The following is a 19,585-nucleotide window of genomic DNA, read 5'->3' on the forward strand; positions in this document are numbered from 1 at the left end:
CTCTCTTCCCCACCTCTTGTCTTCAGTCGTTCGTCTCTCTTTTCATCACAACTGCCACATCTGAAGACATCTTCACCTTCCTTTTCACCCCTCCCCCCTCTTCCTCTCCTCACTTATGCAAAAGAGGGCATTATTTTCCTGTCGCTGCTGCCTCCTTGTCCTCTGGTCAGCCTTCCTCTCTTCTTCAACATCTATCTCATCATTCTTGTCCTGAATGAGATTTTCCTGTCGTCTTTCTCAGTCAAAGTTTCAAGTCTCCTTTCATGCAATCTTCTGGACATTGCATGACTGGACACATGTTTTTTCGAGTATTTCATTCTGCTGACATTCGCACTGAAAATGGCTAAATGTGTTGATGTACAGGGGTCATTAGCCAATCATTGGTGGAGGAAGTGCAGCCATTGACTCGATTTGACAGTGACATCCCTGACTGACAGGAGTCATTAGGAGGGAAGGCCTGAGTGACAAGATGGCTGAAAAAGCAGAAGACAAACTGCCTAATCAGAACTTGGGGAAAGAGTAGGTACCGTCTACTTTGAAGTGTACAGTTAGCTGCCACTTAATGTTCAAACACCGGAATATTGTATGCACCCCGCTTCAAGCAGTTGACAAGTCCTCAAAAGTATTTTCACCTCTTGGAGTGGAAAACACCTCAGTGCGTGCTTAGAGGGTTGGATGAATTTATTTGGGCGAGGCGCCAAAATATTTTTGAGATTTGAAGCTATATGAATGCTAATGCAGACAGCAATCTGCACCCATATAGAAAACCTTTTCTTACTCACTCTTATCAGTCCAGAGCCATTGAGATCGCTGTGTTATACATTCTGTGGCAAAGTACAGCATATGATTAGGTTAGCTTAGCGTTCATAGTAAATATTGGACATCTTGACGGTTGTTTTCATTTAAGACCATGAGCAGAAGTTCCTTGCTTTAAGTGTTTTAATAAATGAAAAGCAAAGTTATATTTGTCTCCCTTTTTTTTTTTTTTTTTTTTGCAGATCCGTAAAATGAGCCAAGCTGTGACTCAAAAACGTGATATGATCCCAACTGTGAGATTTGTGATCTGCTGAACCCCTAATAGTAATATAATGGTAATAATGTTGGTGATCACCTGCCTTTTCCTTTAAAACCATCATCAGGTCAAAACTTTGGTTTATGACCAACCTGCAAAACATATGACATTCATTTCAGCTACAGGGTCAACTTTGTGTTTATTATTACGGCATCATACCTGCTAAACATCAGCATGTTTTATAGTCATTCTGCCTTTAACACTTGGCTCAAAACACTGCTATGCCTAAGTGCAGCCTCACAGAGCTGTTAGTGTAGCTGTAGACTTTTAAAACGTCTCAGTAATTCTACATTACAATACAATTACCAGTTTTGCATTTCCTAACATATAGACCAGATGCCTGTGTCATCTATCCAAACCAAGTGCTCCCTGTTGTAGTCAGTGCTACAGATCCAAGACAAGAAAAAAGGTTTTGGCATGCCTCCATAATGACAGTCAGTGAAAGAACATTTTTATTGCATTACTTTAAGACCTTTGCCATGCAGGATGGAAAAGGGACGACGTCCAGGAAACTTACAGCTCCATTCCATCATCACAACTATTCACAGATAGAAAACTTAAACGCTAGAAGATTGGACACCCTCTGGGGTGTGGGGTCATTCTGCAGTGTGTGATGTTTGTGTAGTTGCAGGTAGTGGTTCTAGTGGGGACTGGTTGACATGACTGTTTGAATATAGCCCCATCGTTTGTTTGTGGCATTTCATGATTACTCTGTCTCCACAGTGCTGAAGGATGCCAGGTTGGATGAAGTATTTGTTTGATGGTGGTGAGAGTAATGGCTAGTCATTGGTGGAAAGCATCCGTGCGCAAGTCTGTTACCGTTGACAAGCATTTCATCTCTCACTTACCGAGACACGCTCTCCATCTGATTTCAGCAATGAGAGGGAGGACAAATGCAGTTTTTCTACCCCATTACTCCGGTTTTCAATTCTATTCACAACTTTATCGTCCCTCAAGGAGAAATTCATTTGCCGTCACAAATCTCATCTCCATCAGGAAGTCATGCAATGGCTGGTTAGTGACAGAACTGTTAGGGCTGGCCGCCTGTGTAGCACGTAAATAGAATTTGTTCACCAGCATATGCAGCCTCAGAAATCAGAATCGGTAATGCTTTTAGCTATATTTTTTTGTGCTACTCATGGAGCTTAACTAAACACCATAATAAAAAATGTGAAATGTATTTTAATGTTCTGTAGATGATTTCAGTGTTGTTGCAGAGCAGCGTTGCAGTTGTGAGATAATGAGCTCTCAGTGGACGACGTATCATGTGACCAAGCCAGTCAGGTGGTACCATGACAGCAAAAATACACAGGAGAGCGTTGGATTCTGGGCAAACACAACACTGTGTCTCCAGAAAATTAATAAGCATCTCCCAAAGGGATGGGAGATCTTTTACATAAACTAAGAATGAATAAAGGGTTGCTTCCAGATTGTAGCACACAAGTAGGTAAATATGGGACCACTGCTTGTAATTCTTTATTCTGTCAGCCCCGTGTGTATTGGTATTTCAAATGTTTGTGTACGTGCAAGGGAAAATATACATTTTAGAAACCAATAAAAGGATGAACCTATTTGAAGACCATCAACAGAGCATACATTAATGACATTCCCACTAGATAATTCTATACGATTGATCAGTCAATGTGAGGTTATTAAAGCAAAGCACTTCGCCTCTCAAGACTACTGTTATCACTCTCAAGACAAGCTTTTACCAACAAGCCCTCAGATCTGCTGTGCACAACCAGACTTTGTCTTGTGACTGATGTATAGGTTTTGCTAAACAGCTAAAACAGGGAGGGGAAAATGGCTGGTGTGTCTCATTAATGAAGCGCAACTGAAATATGATGATGGCCAGGATGATGACAATGACGTCCAGGAAGATGAAGGTGCTCTCTGTTGTCAGGGAGTCTTCGTCCTGCTCCGGGAGAAGCTCACTAATTGGCTACGGTGTGTGTCTTGGCTGGTGGTGTCTGTCCTTTGTGTGTGTGTGTGTGTGTGTGTGTGTGTGCGCGTGTGTGTGCATGTGCATGTGCGCGCTCTGCTCGATAGACTTTTAATCATTAATTTTAGTGAGAAATGATGGTGAGCCTTTTGGGGATGACAGCCACACCTTAAGATAGATAGATAGATAGATAGATAGATAGATAGATGTGTGTATGTGAGATATATTATCACTGTACAAAATTTTGTTTTGCTTTAAAGAATAATGGGAAATAAGCTCCTCACACCTTTCTCATCCTTATATAAATGCAAACAGTTACAAAATTTAATCAGTGATAACTTATTCAAAATACATTTATTACAGTGTTTTGGATTTATGTAAAAAAAAGCAACACTGTGGCTTACATTTGAATTACGAATTGGCCCAGTAATCGGATAATTAACACAATGCTTCTTCTCTCATATGTCAGAGCTGTTTAACAATTAGGAATGTACATGCAAGTGCATAACTACGTGGACATCAGTATGTATATACAGTTCTCTCTCCCACTAGGATAAGAGTCTGCGCCAGCCTTAGATATGCTAATTGGACAGTGAGTTGACAAGGAATCAACCATCAGCCTGCGTAATGAGCCGCTGCACAGAAGATCGGCTGCCTCTGAAGAGCAGGCAACAGAAAGAGACAGAGAGGTCTCTGAGAGAAATTACGGAATATGTTTGGGTGTTTGCAAGCTCTGTGTTTTCGTTTCAGCCGAGTGAACGTTGCGTAGGCGTCTCTGTGTGGTCATGCGTGCATCTTGTTCTTCAGCTGTTGTCAGGTGAAAGCCCTCACCTGTCAGGGGAAACGGTATCCGCAAAATGTCTGTTCATTTGGGGAAGAAAACAACAGCCATGTTTTAGCTCAATAACATCACATTTTTGGCATGACCCTAAAGGGTTTGAAAGAGGTTTATGAGCCTAAGGGGTTGAAAAATTGACTCAGCCCACGGCGGAGCAAGTAATCCATCAACTTATTTCAGAGCATGAAAATTGTCAAAATTTAAGCTACAAGGTGTTCACCAGACAGTGTGATACATTGCTCTCTTATTAAACCAAAATTGGGACATGTTAATGCAGATATATTGTCAGCACACTGACTCATAAATACTATAACGTTCTCACCTGTGTGAAAAAATATAAAGATTAACATTCGGTTGTCATTTGGCTCTGTCTTCAAAGCAATTTCTTAAAGATTTAAAACTATTTATAGCTTCATAATGCTTTTCCTATCCTATCCAGTCGTAAAAACAGTTCTTAAACCATATTTTACATTTCTATTAGTAGGAATAGAAATGCATTTATTTTTGTTAAAGTGAGCATCACAGGTGGTGGGTGAAAGTAACACCTCAGAAAACAGGTGGCACTACATTAGAGATTGATTAATGGACCATTGGTAGTTGAAATAAAGGTTAGGAAGGGAATAATGTACTGTAATTTCATGAAATGTTAACTAATATTACATTATCTTCTAATTAAGATATGGTTATATTGAACTAATATGTGATATTGTAATTGACTGCTTATCTCATTTAAGTGTTAGATTTGCTGAAACTGATTCTTCATACTAGCAGCATCGAGACCAGAGCAGCTTCACTTAGCATACAAACACTTTAACAGTGTCCCCTCTGTTCTGATCCCCACTGATAATCTGCCCTATATGTACTTTTATGCCATTTGGTAATACATTTCCTGCTTAGCGGAAACCACTTCATCTGTTGCTGGGCTCATCTGAGGACTTTGCCTCCATTACGGGATGCCTCTTTCTAGCTGTGTTGGTCTGAGCCTCTTTAAGATGAGTGGGTGTACATTTGCCGCTCCATTGTTGGTACTGCAGCAGCTTTGCTACGTCCTAGACATGCAGAGATTGAGGTCATGCAGAGATCGAAAGGTGGAATCTTTAGTGCGTTATTTTAGCATGTTGCAGTTTGGGGAAGAGAAAGTTTCAGTCACGCTTCTCCCTCCTTTTGTTCCCCATCACGAATCCGTGTGTTGTCTTGGCTATGAAACGGAGTTGTGAACAAAAGTTGAAGCACATCCAGAATTTTTTCATGGGGAACAGCAATCTAACAGCTGAAACAGTTTGAAACAATAGCGATGCTGTGTGTTGTTTTATTGACGTGCTGATGTTGTGAGATATGAAAAGCTAATAACGTCTTTTCCTACTAGGAGTAGACAGACGCATTAAAGACCAAGGATGCAGCTGTAAATGTGGCTAACATTAAGGAAATTAAAGTGTAGAGTTGAAAAATTGGACACTCTAACATAAACAGGACTTGCTGCTTGTGTCTTTAAATCCATCTGTTCACATGACTTCTACCCACTTAGCTGCGGGTGATCAGTTAATTAGTTTTTGACCTCAAGCAAATCTCATGCTCCCTAGAAAGCCAGAGGATAGATAGATAGTTTTTTAAAATTTTGATTTTCTCATGATCCCAAGAAAGTTATCTAATGATCTGGACATAATTATTTAATGATAATAAGAAAAAAATCATGCTGGTTTTCTGAACTTCATATATTGAACGAGTATAAAAGGAAACCTTTAGCAAACACAAGATGATTATCTTTTGTGGGAGCCATTTTTTATTTCATTCTTCCACTGCAGACACATGGACTGTCAGGATGATTTGACAGAGAATAATAAAATAATAAAATAACTGCATACATGCTCATCAAAAAGAGACAAAATGTGCAAATGTCTCTGTATTTTCAACAATATAGAGAAAAAAGGAAATATACTCTCCCTCTGGTATTCCAAACAAAGAATAATAGATAAAATATTATTTTGTGAACTTAGCAACAGGCCATTTCCTTACGATCACAAGATAACACACCTTGTTATTTCAAGTATGTTAGATAATTAGACCTTTAACTAACAATTATTTTCAATATTGATGAAGCTATTATTTTGGGGAAATTAATGATTTAGTTGGTAAAATAATAAATTAGCTTAGTGATTAATAATGTAATAATGAACAATGCAAATTAGCCCTGAATGATGACTTAAAATGACTTACTTTATTGTTGTCCAACCAACAATCAAATTATGCAATTTAAAGCGATAAAACAAAACAAACAGATAATCTAATTCTGTAATTGATTAAAAGATAATTTGAATAAATAATTGAATAATTGGCTATTTTCCATTTTTTGTTTACTTGAACAAGCGCTTGTTTCAGCACGATGCGTGATCATTAAAAATGAGGAAAAACCTCACAGTGATATATGGGCTACCCTTCCATCAATACAGGTTTGGTGTGAGATTGCTGTTTCTATGAGTGTTATTTGTTTTCAGCTGTGTGATTTGAAATTCGTTCACAGCGCCACTGATGAAAATTGTTGCTGCTGGTTGGGAATGTCTCTTTTTGTCAATATTTCCCATGATAACCCTGTTTGGACATGTATGTACGGGGCATCCTAATTTCAGCATTTTGCAGGGTTAAGCAAGACTGAGGCGCCCAAATCTCCTGATTCATTTATATTCAGGGCAAAGTCTCGCAGTATTTGAGTGACAGGTGTGTTTTCTTGTTAGAGAGGAGCTTCAGATTTTTTTTATTTCCACTGCTAAAAATGTAACCAGGGCGGTGCAGCTCATGCCTGCAGTAAGCCGTGCTTCATCCTGTGCCTCTGATCCTCAATGTGTTTGTGTGTGTGTGTGCGCCTGTTCATGATCGTGTGTGTGTGTGGCTGCATATGTGTGTGTCTGTGGGCTGTGTGTTTAAGAGAGAAAGAGAAGGGAAGTGTGAGAGAGCGAGTGCCAATCTCCCCCATGATGCTTTGCCATCTGCCATGTTTATGCGTGTTTGCATGTGTTTGTGTGTTTGTGTGTTTTTGTGTGTGTACTTGTATTTATGAGTGTCGTTTGCCTACAGGGTCCAGGGTCATCGGAAACATGAGGTAATATTTGTCCCAGCCCCTCCCTGTATATGAGTAGTACATTGTTCCTACTCCAAACTTTTTTAAAAAAAAACTGGCACAGAAAGCCATGAATTAATTGAAGGTTATTCTAGTGTTGAAAAGTATAAATTTACACTATAAGATTACAATCAGTGTTAAAGAGGACAAATAAAAGTGGACGTAATTTTATTATTCAACCTTTAAAAGTTCTGTGGTGGAGGTGAGGTGGGTTTTTCCTCCCATCACGATCACCTCAACATTTTCCACTGGACTGTACCCTCCAAGCATCACGACACTCGTGCAAAGCCTGCACACAACACAGGATCCGAATTAAAGCTCTGAGAAATAAAAAAAAAAAAAAAAAAAAGAACACAAGCTTCCTATCAGGTGTACTATCTCACAGCTAGCATGGTGCCACAGGAAGCAGATCTGGTCTTTCTATGAGCACTAGTAGCTCGTTGTCATGGAGACAGGCCTTCTGAGACCATCGCAACCCACTTGTGGTGAAATGCATCATGGGTAAGGGGAGGGGGAGGAGGGTGCAGGGTGGGGACGAGGTGAGAAAAACAAAACATGTCATCCTCCCCCAGCGGAGCAGGGGCAGGTTGGATGCCACCTAAACAATGTTATTTCATCAGCCTGATGGAGCACAATAACCGGTGTACATTTCACCACCTGAGCTATGGTGTCATTATCTGCTTCCAGCAATAAATAGCACATGCATCCCCATCAATCTATCTGTCTGGCTGACCATCTGTGTTGTCACGCTGAAAAGGTAATAAGACCACCCCCTGCTGTCTTCTCTCTTGTCTTTGCTGCAGATCCTGCTGGATGCTGAGCCAGATGATCAGGGAGAGGAGGTTGTTATAACTGTGAGGGGGCTTTAGAGTCCGTAGGTAGGCCTTAGTCATGAAAATATTCATGCTCACAATGCTCACACCTTTTCATTTTGATGCAAGCAAGAGCGCAAGGCCGTTCTCTATCTACACGTTCGGAGAGGAAGAGCGTTTTACGTGAGCATTAAATGTAAGATTTTATTGTTATCAATGCCATTATCGTTTCTGCTTATTGGTCTGATTCTTTATCGATTCCCTTATTGACCAGTTTTCTCTGTGGAAAAAAAAGTCGGCCTACACAGGTTTTCATTGTCAACGCAACTGAGTCTGAACATGCATGTGACTCAGGTGTATGTTTTCATTTAGGTTTTCTTAGTCAAAGAAAAAAATCTGCTAAGCCTGCCTGTGTGGCGCTAATGTTATTATAACATAGGATATTTACCCTCAGTAACAGATGTGCTGCTCGGTTGGGAAGCAACGGCACTCGCGTATAGAGTGTCAAAAACATGGCATTCCTGGAATTTAAGCCCATGTTGCGCAGAAAGATGTTTCAGTATATTCCTGATGTTTCCACCCTTACTTGAAATGATCATCTTACAGATATTACAACTAGCACTGTTGTCATCTTTCTTCGTGAAATGAAGCCCTGCTTTGGACCGCTCCTCCCTTCCCGCCATTGACTCCTTCTTGTTGCAAGTTTCTAGCAGCGTGGATGCATGAGTTTGACGTCATTGTTTTCCCTTTTGATAAAAGGAATTGATAAGCTTGCTGGATCAGTTCTCAACTGGAACCGGTTCTCTATTCCCATCCCTAGTTAGATGCTATTAACACAAGCACAGACTTGCCAAGGCTGGCCCAGTTGACTGCTGCGTCTGTGTATCTGTTTTGGCTCGCTCCCTCACATTCACAGCTGTAGGATGCTCTAAGCCCTTTTGTTTGAACTGTGTCAATGGACCAACAACAGCTGGAGCAGCCGGTGCAGGGCAGCTGGGGAGAGGAAGAGGATTTTGGATACAAGCAGGGGTTAGAGTGTGTATAGAAAGAGGGAGAGATGAATGATAGGGTGCCACGGTGGAGATGGCATCAAGGGAGGAGAGGTTAACAAGGGAGGCGAGGAGGAAAGCGGTGAGAATAGATGGGGAGGAGGGATGAAAGGCGATGGGAGAAGAGGAGATTTCAGGAATACGGCGTCTAATACAAGAGTAAGACGAGGGTAAGATTAAGGATTAGGTCGAGGGTGAGTGACTGTAGTGGAGGTAGAGCAGAGAGGGCTTTGTCAGCAGGTGAAAGACAACGGGGAGGGATGGATAAACTAAGAATGATAGATCGGGTTAGACTGAGGTCACAGAGATATAAAGGCCCCAGCAAATCCACCACACAGGACAGAGGAAGTAGACACTGCAACATCCGAGGAGTACCTAATGTGTCAGTGGCCGCGTGGCACCAAACAGAGCAGTATCCTTAGTTAGATTACCGGTGGCAAATTGAGTTTCCATAAGAGGAGAATTTACTTAACATGCTGCCAATGGTGCTTGAATGAGCTCTGATCTGATTTTTCTTATCGCATTGTTCAATTGAAAAGGGGACGCTGAAAGCTTTTCTATTCAACGTCTATTATGCAGCCTTAGATAAGACGAGGGCAGAGCACCGACAAAAAGAGCCTGTATCAGATAGACAGCCATGTTTTCAGATGAGCTATTTTTGGAGGAGGAACTGGCAGACAGTAATGTGTTTGAGCAGGTCATTAGCTCAATAAGTGGTTGGAGGAGTCTTTGAATATGTAACTCACCAGAAATGCCTCTTTCATTTAGTAAAGGCGGGTAAGGGTCGGCCATAATCTCTCTTACTCCATTTCTGCCTGTGTATCAGGGATGTCAGGGTGAAAGTGTATTTGTGCATATTTATGCGCTGATCACAATGCGCCCTGTCACCTGTGAATACATATTATGTCTCCCCTAGAGCATATATGTTATCCCGTACCGGTATTTGAAGGGAGACGCGTATGTGTGTGATATATGACAGGTTAACAAAGGCTCCTTTCTCATTTGGCCTCCCCACCTGCGTTCTGACACATCAGGGCGGAGGAGAGGGGGACGGGAGAGCTCGATAGGACTGAGGAGTTATTGACTCCCAGACAGGGAGCTTCTGCACAGCTTGTCTAAATCTCTGTAAGCAGACAGAGCTGAATTATGTTCAGACATCCAGATGCGTGAGACTGTGCGTGTTTATATCAGGAAAGAGAGCGAAATACTGACAGAGATCCCCCCCCCCCCCCAAGGCAGGGGATTAACAAGAGGGGGGACATCTATTAAAGCAGCAGTTTCTGATACATTTGCTGCTATTGAATTATGCCGCATTCCTACTGACCCCTCAATCCTCTTTGTTGAAGTGTTTTCCATTACTCTCACTGTATTATTGCTTCAACACTTTTATGTGTCACCAGAACAGTAAAATACTGAACACTAAAAAGGAATTAGGCCACAGCTTAAGTGAAATGAAATTATTAGGATGTCTGAGGAAAAAAACACTCTTAAAAATGTATCATTGCCGCTCATTTCACGGCTCACTAGAAAAGGAGACTTATTAATACAGAAGCAGTACGCCGAAAACTATTTCGGTCCGTTTCTTGTCTTAGTTGTTGAGCTCTATTGTTCTGGTATTAGTTCAGTCAGAGCTGGCCTGCTTGAGCTGTTAATCCCAGTCAGAAGTGCTCTGGCTAAATCAAAAGACCTAATCCTGCATTAGCTTGAATTTGTCTTTAATTTTCTTGAATGAGGATGTTTTCTCCACATCGGTATGAATTATTGTATGTTTTCCCTCTTCTCTCTCAGTGCACGGTGCCGCTCTGAAAGCAGAGTGATGAATCAGAGGTGGAAGAAATGTGCCTTTCATTCGTGTCAACTGACCTTCATGTTTTTTGTCTGCAGAGTGCCTACTCCTGTTGAGTGAAGCCCTATCCATATCTCCGTCATCTCCAACCAACCTGCAGTTGGTACCATGGCTCTGCCCAGGACAGGTGGACCTAAGAGGCTGATCCATAGGCTCCGCCTTAGCCCCTCTCCCTTGTGTCTACTGCTGCCTTTGATTATCCTGCTAACTGATTTGAGCAGCGTGTGTGGAGCACTAGGTATGACGATCTACCTATCTATCTATCTATCTATCTATCTATCTATCTATCTATCTATCTATCTATCTGTCATATCTCTCAGACATTGTGAAAAGAGCTGGGCAAAATTTGAGGAAAAAAAGTATTTATAGAACTGACGCAACTTTAATACAGAAACTGGAAAGTATAAAAGCCTAACTTGTGTAGGAGAATTTCTTAAGAATTGAAGTTCTCTGAAGAACACAGAGTGATGAATCCTTCTCTCTTTACACGTACATGCCAGCATAGAGAAGGGCACACAGCCGTTCTCTCGAACAATCAAACAGTCTCAGCATTTATACATTATGTCCTAGTAGGAATTTGACAGAGAAAGGATAATAAAGTAATAAAGTGATAAAGTAACAATGTCGTAAATAATAAAGCACATAGCCTAACCAATGAACACTGCTAAACTCTCGATGACCTCCTAACAAATTGGACACAGTCAATTCTACTACCAGGTCTCTCTAACAAGATTCATTGTACAGATGTCCTTCAGCAGTCCATAAAAGTTAAGACATACTTTGACACAATAAATCCCTTACACTTGTCTAAAGGGTTCCTTAAATGTGTTTTTTAAAAGTTTGATGGCATGAAGACAGATAAAGACAGATAAAGAAGCATGCAAGTTGATTCACAAGCTTTTGTGTTTTTACCTTTGCTATACAGGGTTTTTCAAATTTTCCAAGGACAGTTGTGTTATGTGCTTCTCTACATTTTTCTAAAATACAAATACACAAGCTAAGACTACCCTAAGGTTACCAAAAAACTCTCTCGTCACAAACAACGTTTGCCCAAGTCTCAAACAACTTGGGCAATCACATGATCCTCTTCTTTCAGGTCGTCTTTAGAATCTCCTACCTTGCTCTCTGTCTCTTTCTGTCTGTGTCTCTTTCTCAGTTGAATGACAGCTGGTATATTATCAGGTGAAAATGCAATGCACAAAGGTGTGAATATATATGTGAAGGTGTATGTATTATGCATGCACATCCTTTTGTGCGTGTGAGTGTGTGTGTGTGTGTGTCAGGATTGAAACCAGGCCTGTCAGTACATCAGCTCTGGACTGTGGCGTTGTTAATGTGCTTTGATAAGCCAGGAGGTCCCATCAGCATGTTCCTCATCATCTCCTTGATTACAACATTTCCACAGATTTCCTGCCTCAGTGGTCCACACACATACACACATACTGTACACAGGCACACCGCCACACCACCACCCACACAAGCACATGCACAGACTCGGTCAGCTGTCACTGCTCTGAAAATATAACCAAATTTATTTTTTGAAAGCGGATGCAGGCAAAAGATGGAGATGGAGATAACACTGTTCGGAATTCAAAATGTATTTTTAATTTTCCATTTGTTTAACCAATTTCAGACCATGATACTCTGAGGAGACTGACGTCATATCTGAAATGTTTTTTATACTCAATGAAGAGGTAGAATTACACAACACCTGACTTTCAGTTGAAATGTTGTGTTACTGAACATCTCTGCCTTTGGACCACCTACAGTGTATCTCTGCAGAACAGATAGAGCTGTGAAAAAGCTTCCTCTCCTATGTCTTCCTAGCTTTCTCAATAAAAAAACAGACAAAAAAACAATGAAACATTTAAGTTCAAATTGGTTTGTCCTGTTTTTCTTCTTTAAATTAGAGCAAAACATGATAAAATTGGAGAATTGCAAGATACATGGTTTACTGATTGATCCAATGGTAGTGCTATAACAAGGAACCTTATTCTTTGGATAATAACCCTCTGAATGTAATGCTTAAAATTCTCCTTGACTCAAGATGAATCCCTTGTTGTAATTTCTGCCATTAATAGTTTGCACCATTTAGATTTTTTTTGAAAAACCTTCTTCACTGTTATCACAAGATAATTGTAATGTTTTTTGCACACAACATACTGTATGAACATCCTAGATTGCAGGTATGTTTCCATAAGTGTACAGTGTTTGGCTATTGTGTACAGTTGACTGCAAAGTCACACGCAGAGAAACAGCATTTCTACATTTTTTGGGAGCAAAAGAACACTATAGGTCTACAGTTTATGTAAATATTCTCCATTATACTGTATTTTACTAATTCAACACTAAATTCTTAACGATTGAGCTTTACATCATGCCTTTATCACAGATTTTAGATATGTAGAACTTTGGCCTTGTACAGCAAATAAAGTTTACAGTGAAGATCCATCATTTCTATGATTAGTGCTTCACATTAGAGCAGTTTTTTGGTAAATAGATGTAAAGTGATTTTGGTGGCATTATAACAAACCACTTTGGTCTGAAATTGTGGGTCTAGATTTGTTTCCAGCAACTCCATGTCTCAGTGGATATTCAACACAAATCTTGTGCACCCTCTGAAAATGAATAAATTAATTTCAGCCTTGAGATTTTTTCCACCATTTTGAATTTTATGAAAAATATTTCTAACTCTAGTAAGAGTACAAACACTAGCCAAATCATGCAAATGAGGTTAAGCATAATTAATTTAATTTCCAAGTTTTACATGTTTGAGATAAGCCGGAAAATAGTCATTGACAGTGCTACATACTATAGCTCCAACTTCAGCCTTATAGTAGTATTTTTTCATCCTGCAACCATATTTCATATACTCTAACTGCCTCCATCATCTTTGTATCACAGATTTTTTTATTACGCACATTTGGCTGTGAGATGAAAATAAATTTGACAGCAACGGCACACAAACAGGAAGGGATGCATTATTAAAAGTGACTTAAAGGCTTGTCACACCACAGCTGGTTGCACTTAATACCTTTGCCATAAGTCATGTTTCTTTAAAGAATTTCAGATGCAACATTTCACCAGTGGTTATACAAATTTCACCAAAATACCCGTTCCAAAATGACAAATTAAACCCTTTTTCTTATTTTTTTAAGTCATGCTGATTGTAGTCTGACCTGAAGGAAGAGTTCCAAATACATTTTGTCACATCCGATGCTGAGTTCACTATTACACTGTTCCTGCTGGTCCCAGTTATATCTGAACACAGCAGTAGTCAGTCAGTCAGTGAGATGATTACAGGTTACAAAGGTGTTTCATTAAAAACAGGCCAGTGGTAGAACAGTGGTACCTGCCTTGGCCCATGCAACAGAGTGAAACCTGCCATTAAAGAGACAGAGATCCTCATTAAGGCTAATTTATGGTAGCTCACTCGAAACTTTTGCTAACTGTCATTTGACAGAAATGAAGTATTTTCAACAGAAAAAAGTGTCGCTCGACACTTTCCTTTCATGTAGAATTTTGTTATGTCGCGGACAGCCATGACAGACGTTGCCATGGAGATTGTAGTTTTCACTGAACTTCCTTATTGATATTTTGGTCTGTAACTTTAGATAATTTGTAACATCCTCGTTTAACTAGCTCGTAACCTTTCGCCAAAGCATAAATTGAAAACATCACGTGACTCTTTAATTTTTGTCGAGTGAAACTTATCAAAAGTGTCACGCAGCCTACCAGAAGGAAGCCTTTAGTGCTTCATTTTCCAGGCGGCTTTCTAGAGCCTTCCAATCATAACAAGTTTCTGTTCAGTGCAAATCCATCCAGAGCCAGCGCCGTGCAGGGCTTTTCCCTGGCTTTCAGAAGAGGCTTAAGTGGTAACATTGCCAGTGGGGTCGGTTTTGCACGAGGATTGGTGTTGAAGCGCATTTAAGAGAACACAGAAAATATTTTGGACTGAACATAAAGCCACTGAAACCCATGTTCAAGCCCTAAGAAGCATATGAAATTCATCCATAATCCCATAGCCAGGAGAAGACAGTTTTCAGCCATGACATTTTTTGGACTTTCAATAGTTAACATTTTTATATTTTTGGCAGTGGAAAAGGGTAATTTGTTCAAAACTTTGTGTGCCTTTCTAAGAGTTTAACAGGCAGGAAATATCCTGCTCTTGAGTTCTAAAATGGTGGGCATAATTTTTTTCTGATTGACTATACTGTGCCAACTCTAGCTTTTTGCTTCTTCCTGTTGAGGATTATGGCAAGCATAAAATGAAACCACTTTATTTCTGACATTCAGAGTGGGTTTTTTAGAGGCAAAACACAGTGCGGAAGGCACAGGAGTGCGCTCTTTTGACGTGGTATCATTTCACTTACTGTCAAGAAATTGAAGTGAAACTGCAAAGTGGTCTGTGTGTGGCTGTTATCCAGTAAAGTGAACAGAAGTGGGAAAATGTGCAAACAGGCTTTAGAATCTGTTAGTGATTATTTGATAGGCAGTTTTTTTTGTTCCTGTTCTGTCTTCAGAGCAGAAGTGAATCAACACAGCAGGACCTCACCCACCCAGACATAGGGGGAGTGGGAGGAGTGATCCAGGTTGCTATGGTAAGGGTCATCCTGACTTCACCCTGATGGATAGCAGTGATTCTGTAGCTGAGGAGGAGTTAAGCTGGCCACCATGGCAACAGGCTACAGACAGATAGCAAGGGGTGGGTGCATGAAGTTATTTGATTGATCTGACTCAGCCACTGTGAAAAATATAGGTTCAGTGCTGTTGGCTCAATATCGGACTTGGAAAATGCTGTTTTCCTACAGAGGCCAACTGCTGCACTCATATACCTCACATCAGAAGCATAATAGTCCAGATTGTTCGCTTCAAATCCCCTCCCCCCGGGGCAAAACTGGAAATTAGCACGACAAATGTTGGTATATTCATGAATTTGTTAACATCATCAGAATCTGCAAGTGCAAATCACCTATCGGTGTTAGAGTGTGCAGGCACAAAATGACACCTCTGATATTAATACATTTAAAGCAATTGTAAGCTGTAAATTTGCAGCCAACACTTCTCCTACCTGTGAAACACTCATGTGTCATGACAGCCTCTGCAGCATGCAGTACGAGGGTAGTCTGCCCTGAAGGAAGCAGAGAGAATATAAGAGAGAGAGAAAGACGGACAGAGAGAGAGAGAGATGTTCCTCTGAAGCCCAACCCCATCTTTTATTTATGACCCACAGGAAGTCCTTCAGCATGTCCTCTAGATGATACCCAGGAAGTAAGCACAACACGCAGCCAGCAAAACACAAGTCAGCCTGACCAGTCACTGACAGTGAAATGGGGTGTGGTCAGCAGGGGGTTGTTACTGGTTGTGGAGTCAGTTTGATGTCTTTTGGGTGTCAGTTTTCATGCATGTGTTTTCTTTTTTTTTCTTTTCCCCCTTCCCTCTATCTGTCTCTCAGCTCCTCCAAAATTCACCAAGATTCCCACAGACCAGATTGGAGTGTCAGGGGGTGTGGCATCATTTGTGTGCCAGGCCACTGGCAGTCCCAAGCCGGTAGTCTACTGGAACAAGAAGGGCAAGAAGGTCAACTCCCAGCGTATCGAGGTGGTTGTCACAGTGCACAATGGTCAAATTCTATGATAGCAGCATGATAGATACAAAAATGTATATCCAATTAATTCATTAAAAGTATTAATATATGAATGTGTAAAAAGTAATTAGTATGTCTGGGTTATAATGTATGTTGTTAGATAGACAGCGCTTGCAATATTTAAACTGTCTAGATTAGATTTTAATATGCATTTTTAAATTCTGTTTGGTATTCAAGATATGCTACAACCTTGTTTCTTAAGGCAATAATTCAACATTTTGTGAAATACACTAATGCACTTTCTTAGTTGAGAGAGTAAGAAGATTGATACCACTCCTAGACATGAGAGTGGTATCAATTTTCTCAGCTGACTCTTGTCAAAAAAGCAAACAAGGCTCTTTCTTTAAAATGTTCATTTGACAACAGCACCTCACTGTTGTGCATTTCAAGCATAGGTGGCAAGGTATAATTAAAGCATATAACGTAAGATTAAGATTGAGATTTCTTTATTATCATTTCTCAGTACTCACATATATTGAAATGGAATTGATCCTCTGCATGTGACCCATCCTATACACACACAATAAGGGCAGCTGCAGTTCAGCGCCTGGAGACCAACTCCAATTCTTTTTGCCAGTGCTTTAGTCAGGGGCATTGACAGGAGTATGCAGTCACTGAAGATTAATAATTACAAAAGAATTTCACATCGTTTTTCAAAACTGACATAAGAAATGTAAAGCATTTAATAGATTACATTATATTTGATCAATTAATGTACATATCGCTGTCCATAAGCTATTTGCTATCAGGCAGGCTATTCCAGGGAGCTGGATACTTACAGCTCATTCACATTAAAGGCCTGACTATATATCGACCTGGTAATGTAACCTAATACTTAAAGATACTGCATTTCAACCAGTGGACCCAGATTCAACCCCCATGTTGGTAAGTATCAACCCTGATGAAGTGTCTTTGCGCAAGACACTGAATCCCTCGAGGTACGCAACCTGTACCTGACCTCTGACCTCTCTGTGGAGGGGGGGCAAGTAAAGGCAATCAATTAAGTATTTAATTATCATCATATTATTACTGCAAAATCAAACTATGCTAAGGTATGGATGTGCAACATTATTGCTGCTTTTTTTTTTACTGCTTGTACTATTCTAGTATTAATCTCTCTGTTTGCTCTGATGTCTTTTCCTGTGGTTCTGCGGCTGTTCAGACCATAGAGTTTGATGAAGGTGCAGGTGCTGTCTTGAGGATCCAACCACTCAGAGCACCCAGAGATGAGAACATTTACGAGTGTGTGGCACGCAACAGCGAAGGAGAGGTGTCCGTCACTGCAAAGCTAGCCATTATCAGAGGTGAGACACAAAAACACGCACACACACACCCTATCTCCATCCTTTTCCACTTGAGTGGTGCTTTCTTTTTACATGCACACACCTGACTTCAGCTGTAATGCCCCATTCCCTGGGCTGTCAGTTGTAGATGTGACAATGGAGCCCTGCCACACGCAGCCTCCACAGCAGGCTGCAGTGAACTGTTCTTTTTATAGTCCCTCTGAGTGCGACCAAGCGTGATCTGGCCATAGAGAGGGTTAGCTTGTGTGCTAGCTAGTGATGCTTCAGCATCCCAGCTTGCTGTAATCACTGTGCTTTTTCCATTCAGATGGTAATAATCTAATGTACACTGCTTCCTTGGAGGGAAACTTATCTAATGTGGTGCTCTAACATGCTATAAACTAAAGTTGCAGCGTGTGGCTGTGAGCCTGGGATCTGAGCATTGGCCATCCGCCCAGCACAGCAGTAAAGGACGAAGAAATAGAGGGATGGCTGCTCAGGCTGTTACTACATGAAGAAAAATCAGGGGATTAGGCCTTGGTTTGGCAGACAACCCATTTCTGCCAGGGGAAATTGAGGAAGTGAAGGAAAGAGGGAGGGGGAGGTCGAGGAGAGGTGAGACAGAGTTGATGGAGGGCGAGGTGATGAGGGGTGGGGTAAGTTGAGTAACACAACAGGATGGCGTGAAACAATAGAGATGAAATGGGATGTTGAAGGAGTGGTAGAGGGGGTGTAGAAAGTGCAGGAGATGGATGAGGATTGTAGAGTTGGCACGGCTGTGTGGTAAGCAGAAGGCTGGTAGCCCAGGGAATAGACTCCTGTCCATCTGTTACCCGGCCCATCATCTCTGCACACACAGCCCCAATCTAAAGCCCATTACCACATAAACTACACCTCAAGGGCGAGCCTCTCAGAGTGTGTGTGGCCGTGCATGCCTGTTCCTGTTTGTGTTAACTTTTCTCCTACTGAAATCTGTGTAGTGTGACATCCCCTCTGCAACAATAGAATAAGCTGTCTTTGATTCCTCCTAATCAGCTGATATACACTATGCAGCGGACAGAATACAGGACTGTGATGAATGTCAACAATAGTTGACCCAAAGCACAAACCAGATTCAGAGCTGTTAATAGCCACAATAATCAAATTTTTCAAACACTAGATCAGAATGTAAAATCAAGTTGCAGACGGGTAGCAACAGAGGCACTGGATCCACAAGTATTTTTTCCCACTGTGTAGCAGTGTACTGAGGATATATACCATAAGGCTATGTAAATTTGTCAAGTGTCTGAGATTTTGCCACATCATTTATACCATGGTAGCTATCCTTATAATATTTCTGGATGTATGAGGCCATTGCTGGCAATGCTGCAAATTATATATAATATAATATATATTAATGTTTTAAATCAATGCAGAGAAGTACCGTGATTTACTGACTTTGCCAGATAATCATGTTTTTTCTATTGATTTGTTATGACGGATAGTTCTAAATACTACAATACTCATGAGCCTCAGTCACTCTTACCATGTAGACACGACATTGTTGGAATTCAGAACAATACACAGCGCCATAGTTGCTGATTCCTCAAAAACTGACCTAATTGACTGATTGATTTAATGGATGTAAACTCCTAGATGTATATTCAGGTTTCTACAAAGCACAAAAAAGTATTCTTGGTGATTGGATTGATTTCTTCTCTTGATTCTCTGTTTACATCAAGTCTTGTGCCTTGGACTTTTTTATCAAAGCCAAAACCAGATGTTTTCTAACCCAGCTGCTCATCATATGTACTGTTGATTCAACCAGGCCAGTTGTCATAGAGTAGCATCATAGGTGCTTAAGGAAAAGGAGGGGAAGAGGGATCACCAAAGGAAATAGGATTCATCCAATATCCAGAATTTCAAGGGAATTCATTTAACAGCTGCTGAGATATTTCATTCTTGACCAAAGTGGTGGACTGATCAACTGACATTGCCATCCATA

General features: G+C 40.7%; 1 protein-coding gene across 1 annotated transcript in view; it reads left to right on the forward strand.

The window, feature by feature from the left end:
• The window catches only part of LOC122993694 (receptor-type tyrosine-protein phosphatase S-like), a 67,449-nt gene that overhangs the window by 3,512 nt on the left and 44,352 nt on the right, over positions 1–19,585 (forward strand). The window contains exons 2-4 of the mRNA XM_044368067.1: positions 10,710–10,909; positions 16,127–16,275; positions 17,481–17,622. Of these exons, the coding sequence (XP_044224002.1) occupies positions 10,780–10,909; positions 16,127–16,275; positions 17,481–17,622 (421 nt within the window). The 5' untranslated portion in view covers positions 10,710–10,779. The remainder of the gene's footprint in view (positions 1–10,709; positions 10,910–16,126; positions 16,276–17,480; positions 17,623–19,585) is intronic.

This window comes from Thunnus albacares, chromosome 12 (genome assembly GCF_914725855.1).
Source record: "Thunnus albacares chromosome 12, fThuAlb1.1, whole genome shotgun sequence".
Classification (NCBI taxonomy): Eukaryota; Metazoa; Chordata; class Actinopteri; order Scombriformes; family Scombridae; genus Thunnus; species Thunnus albacares.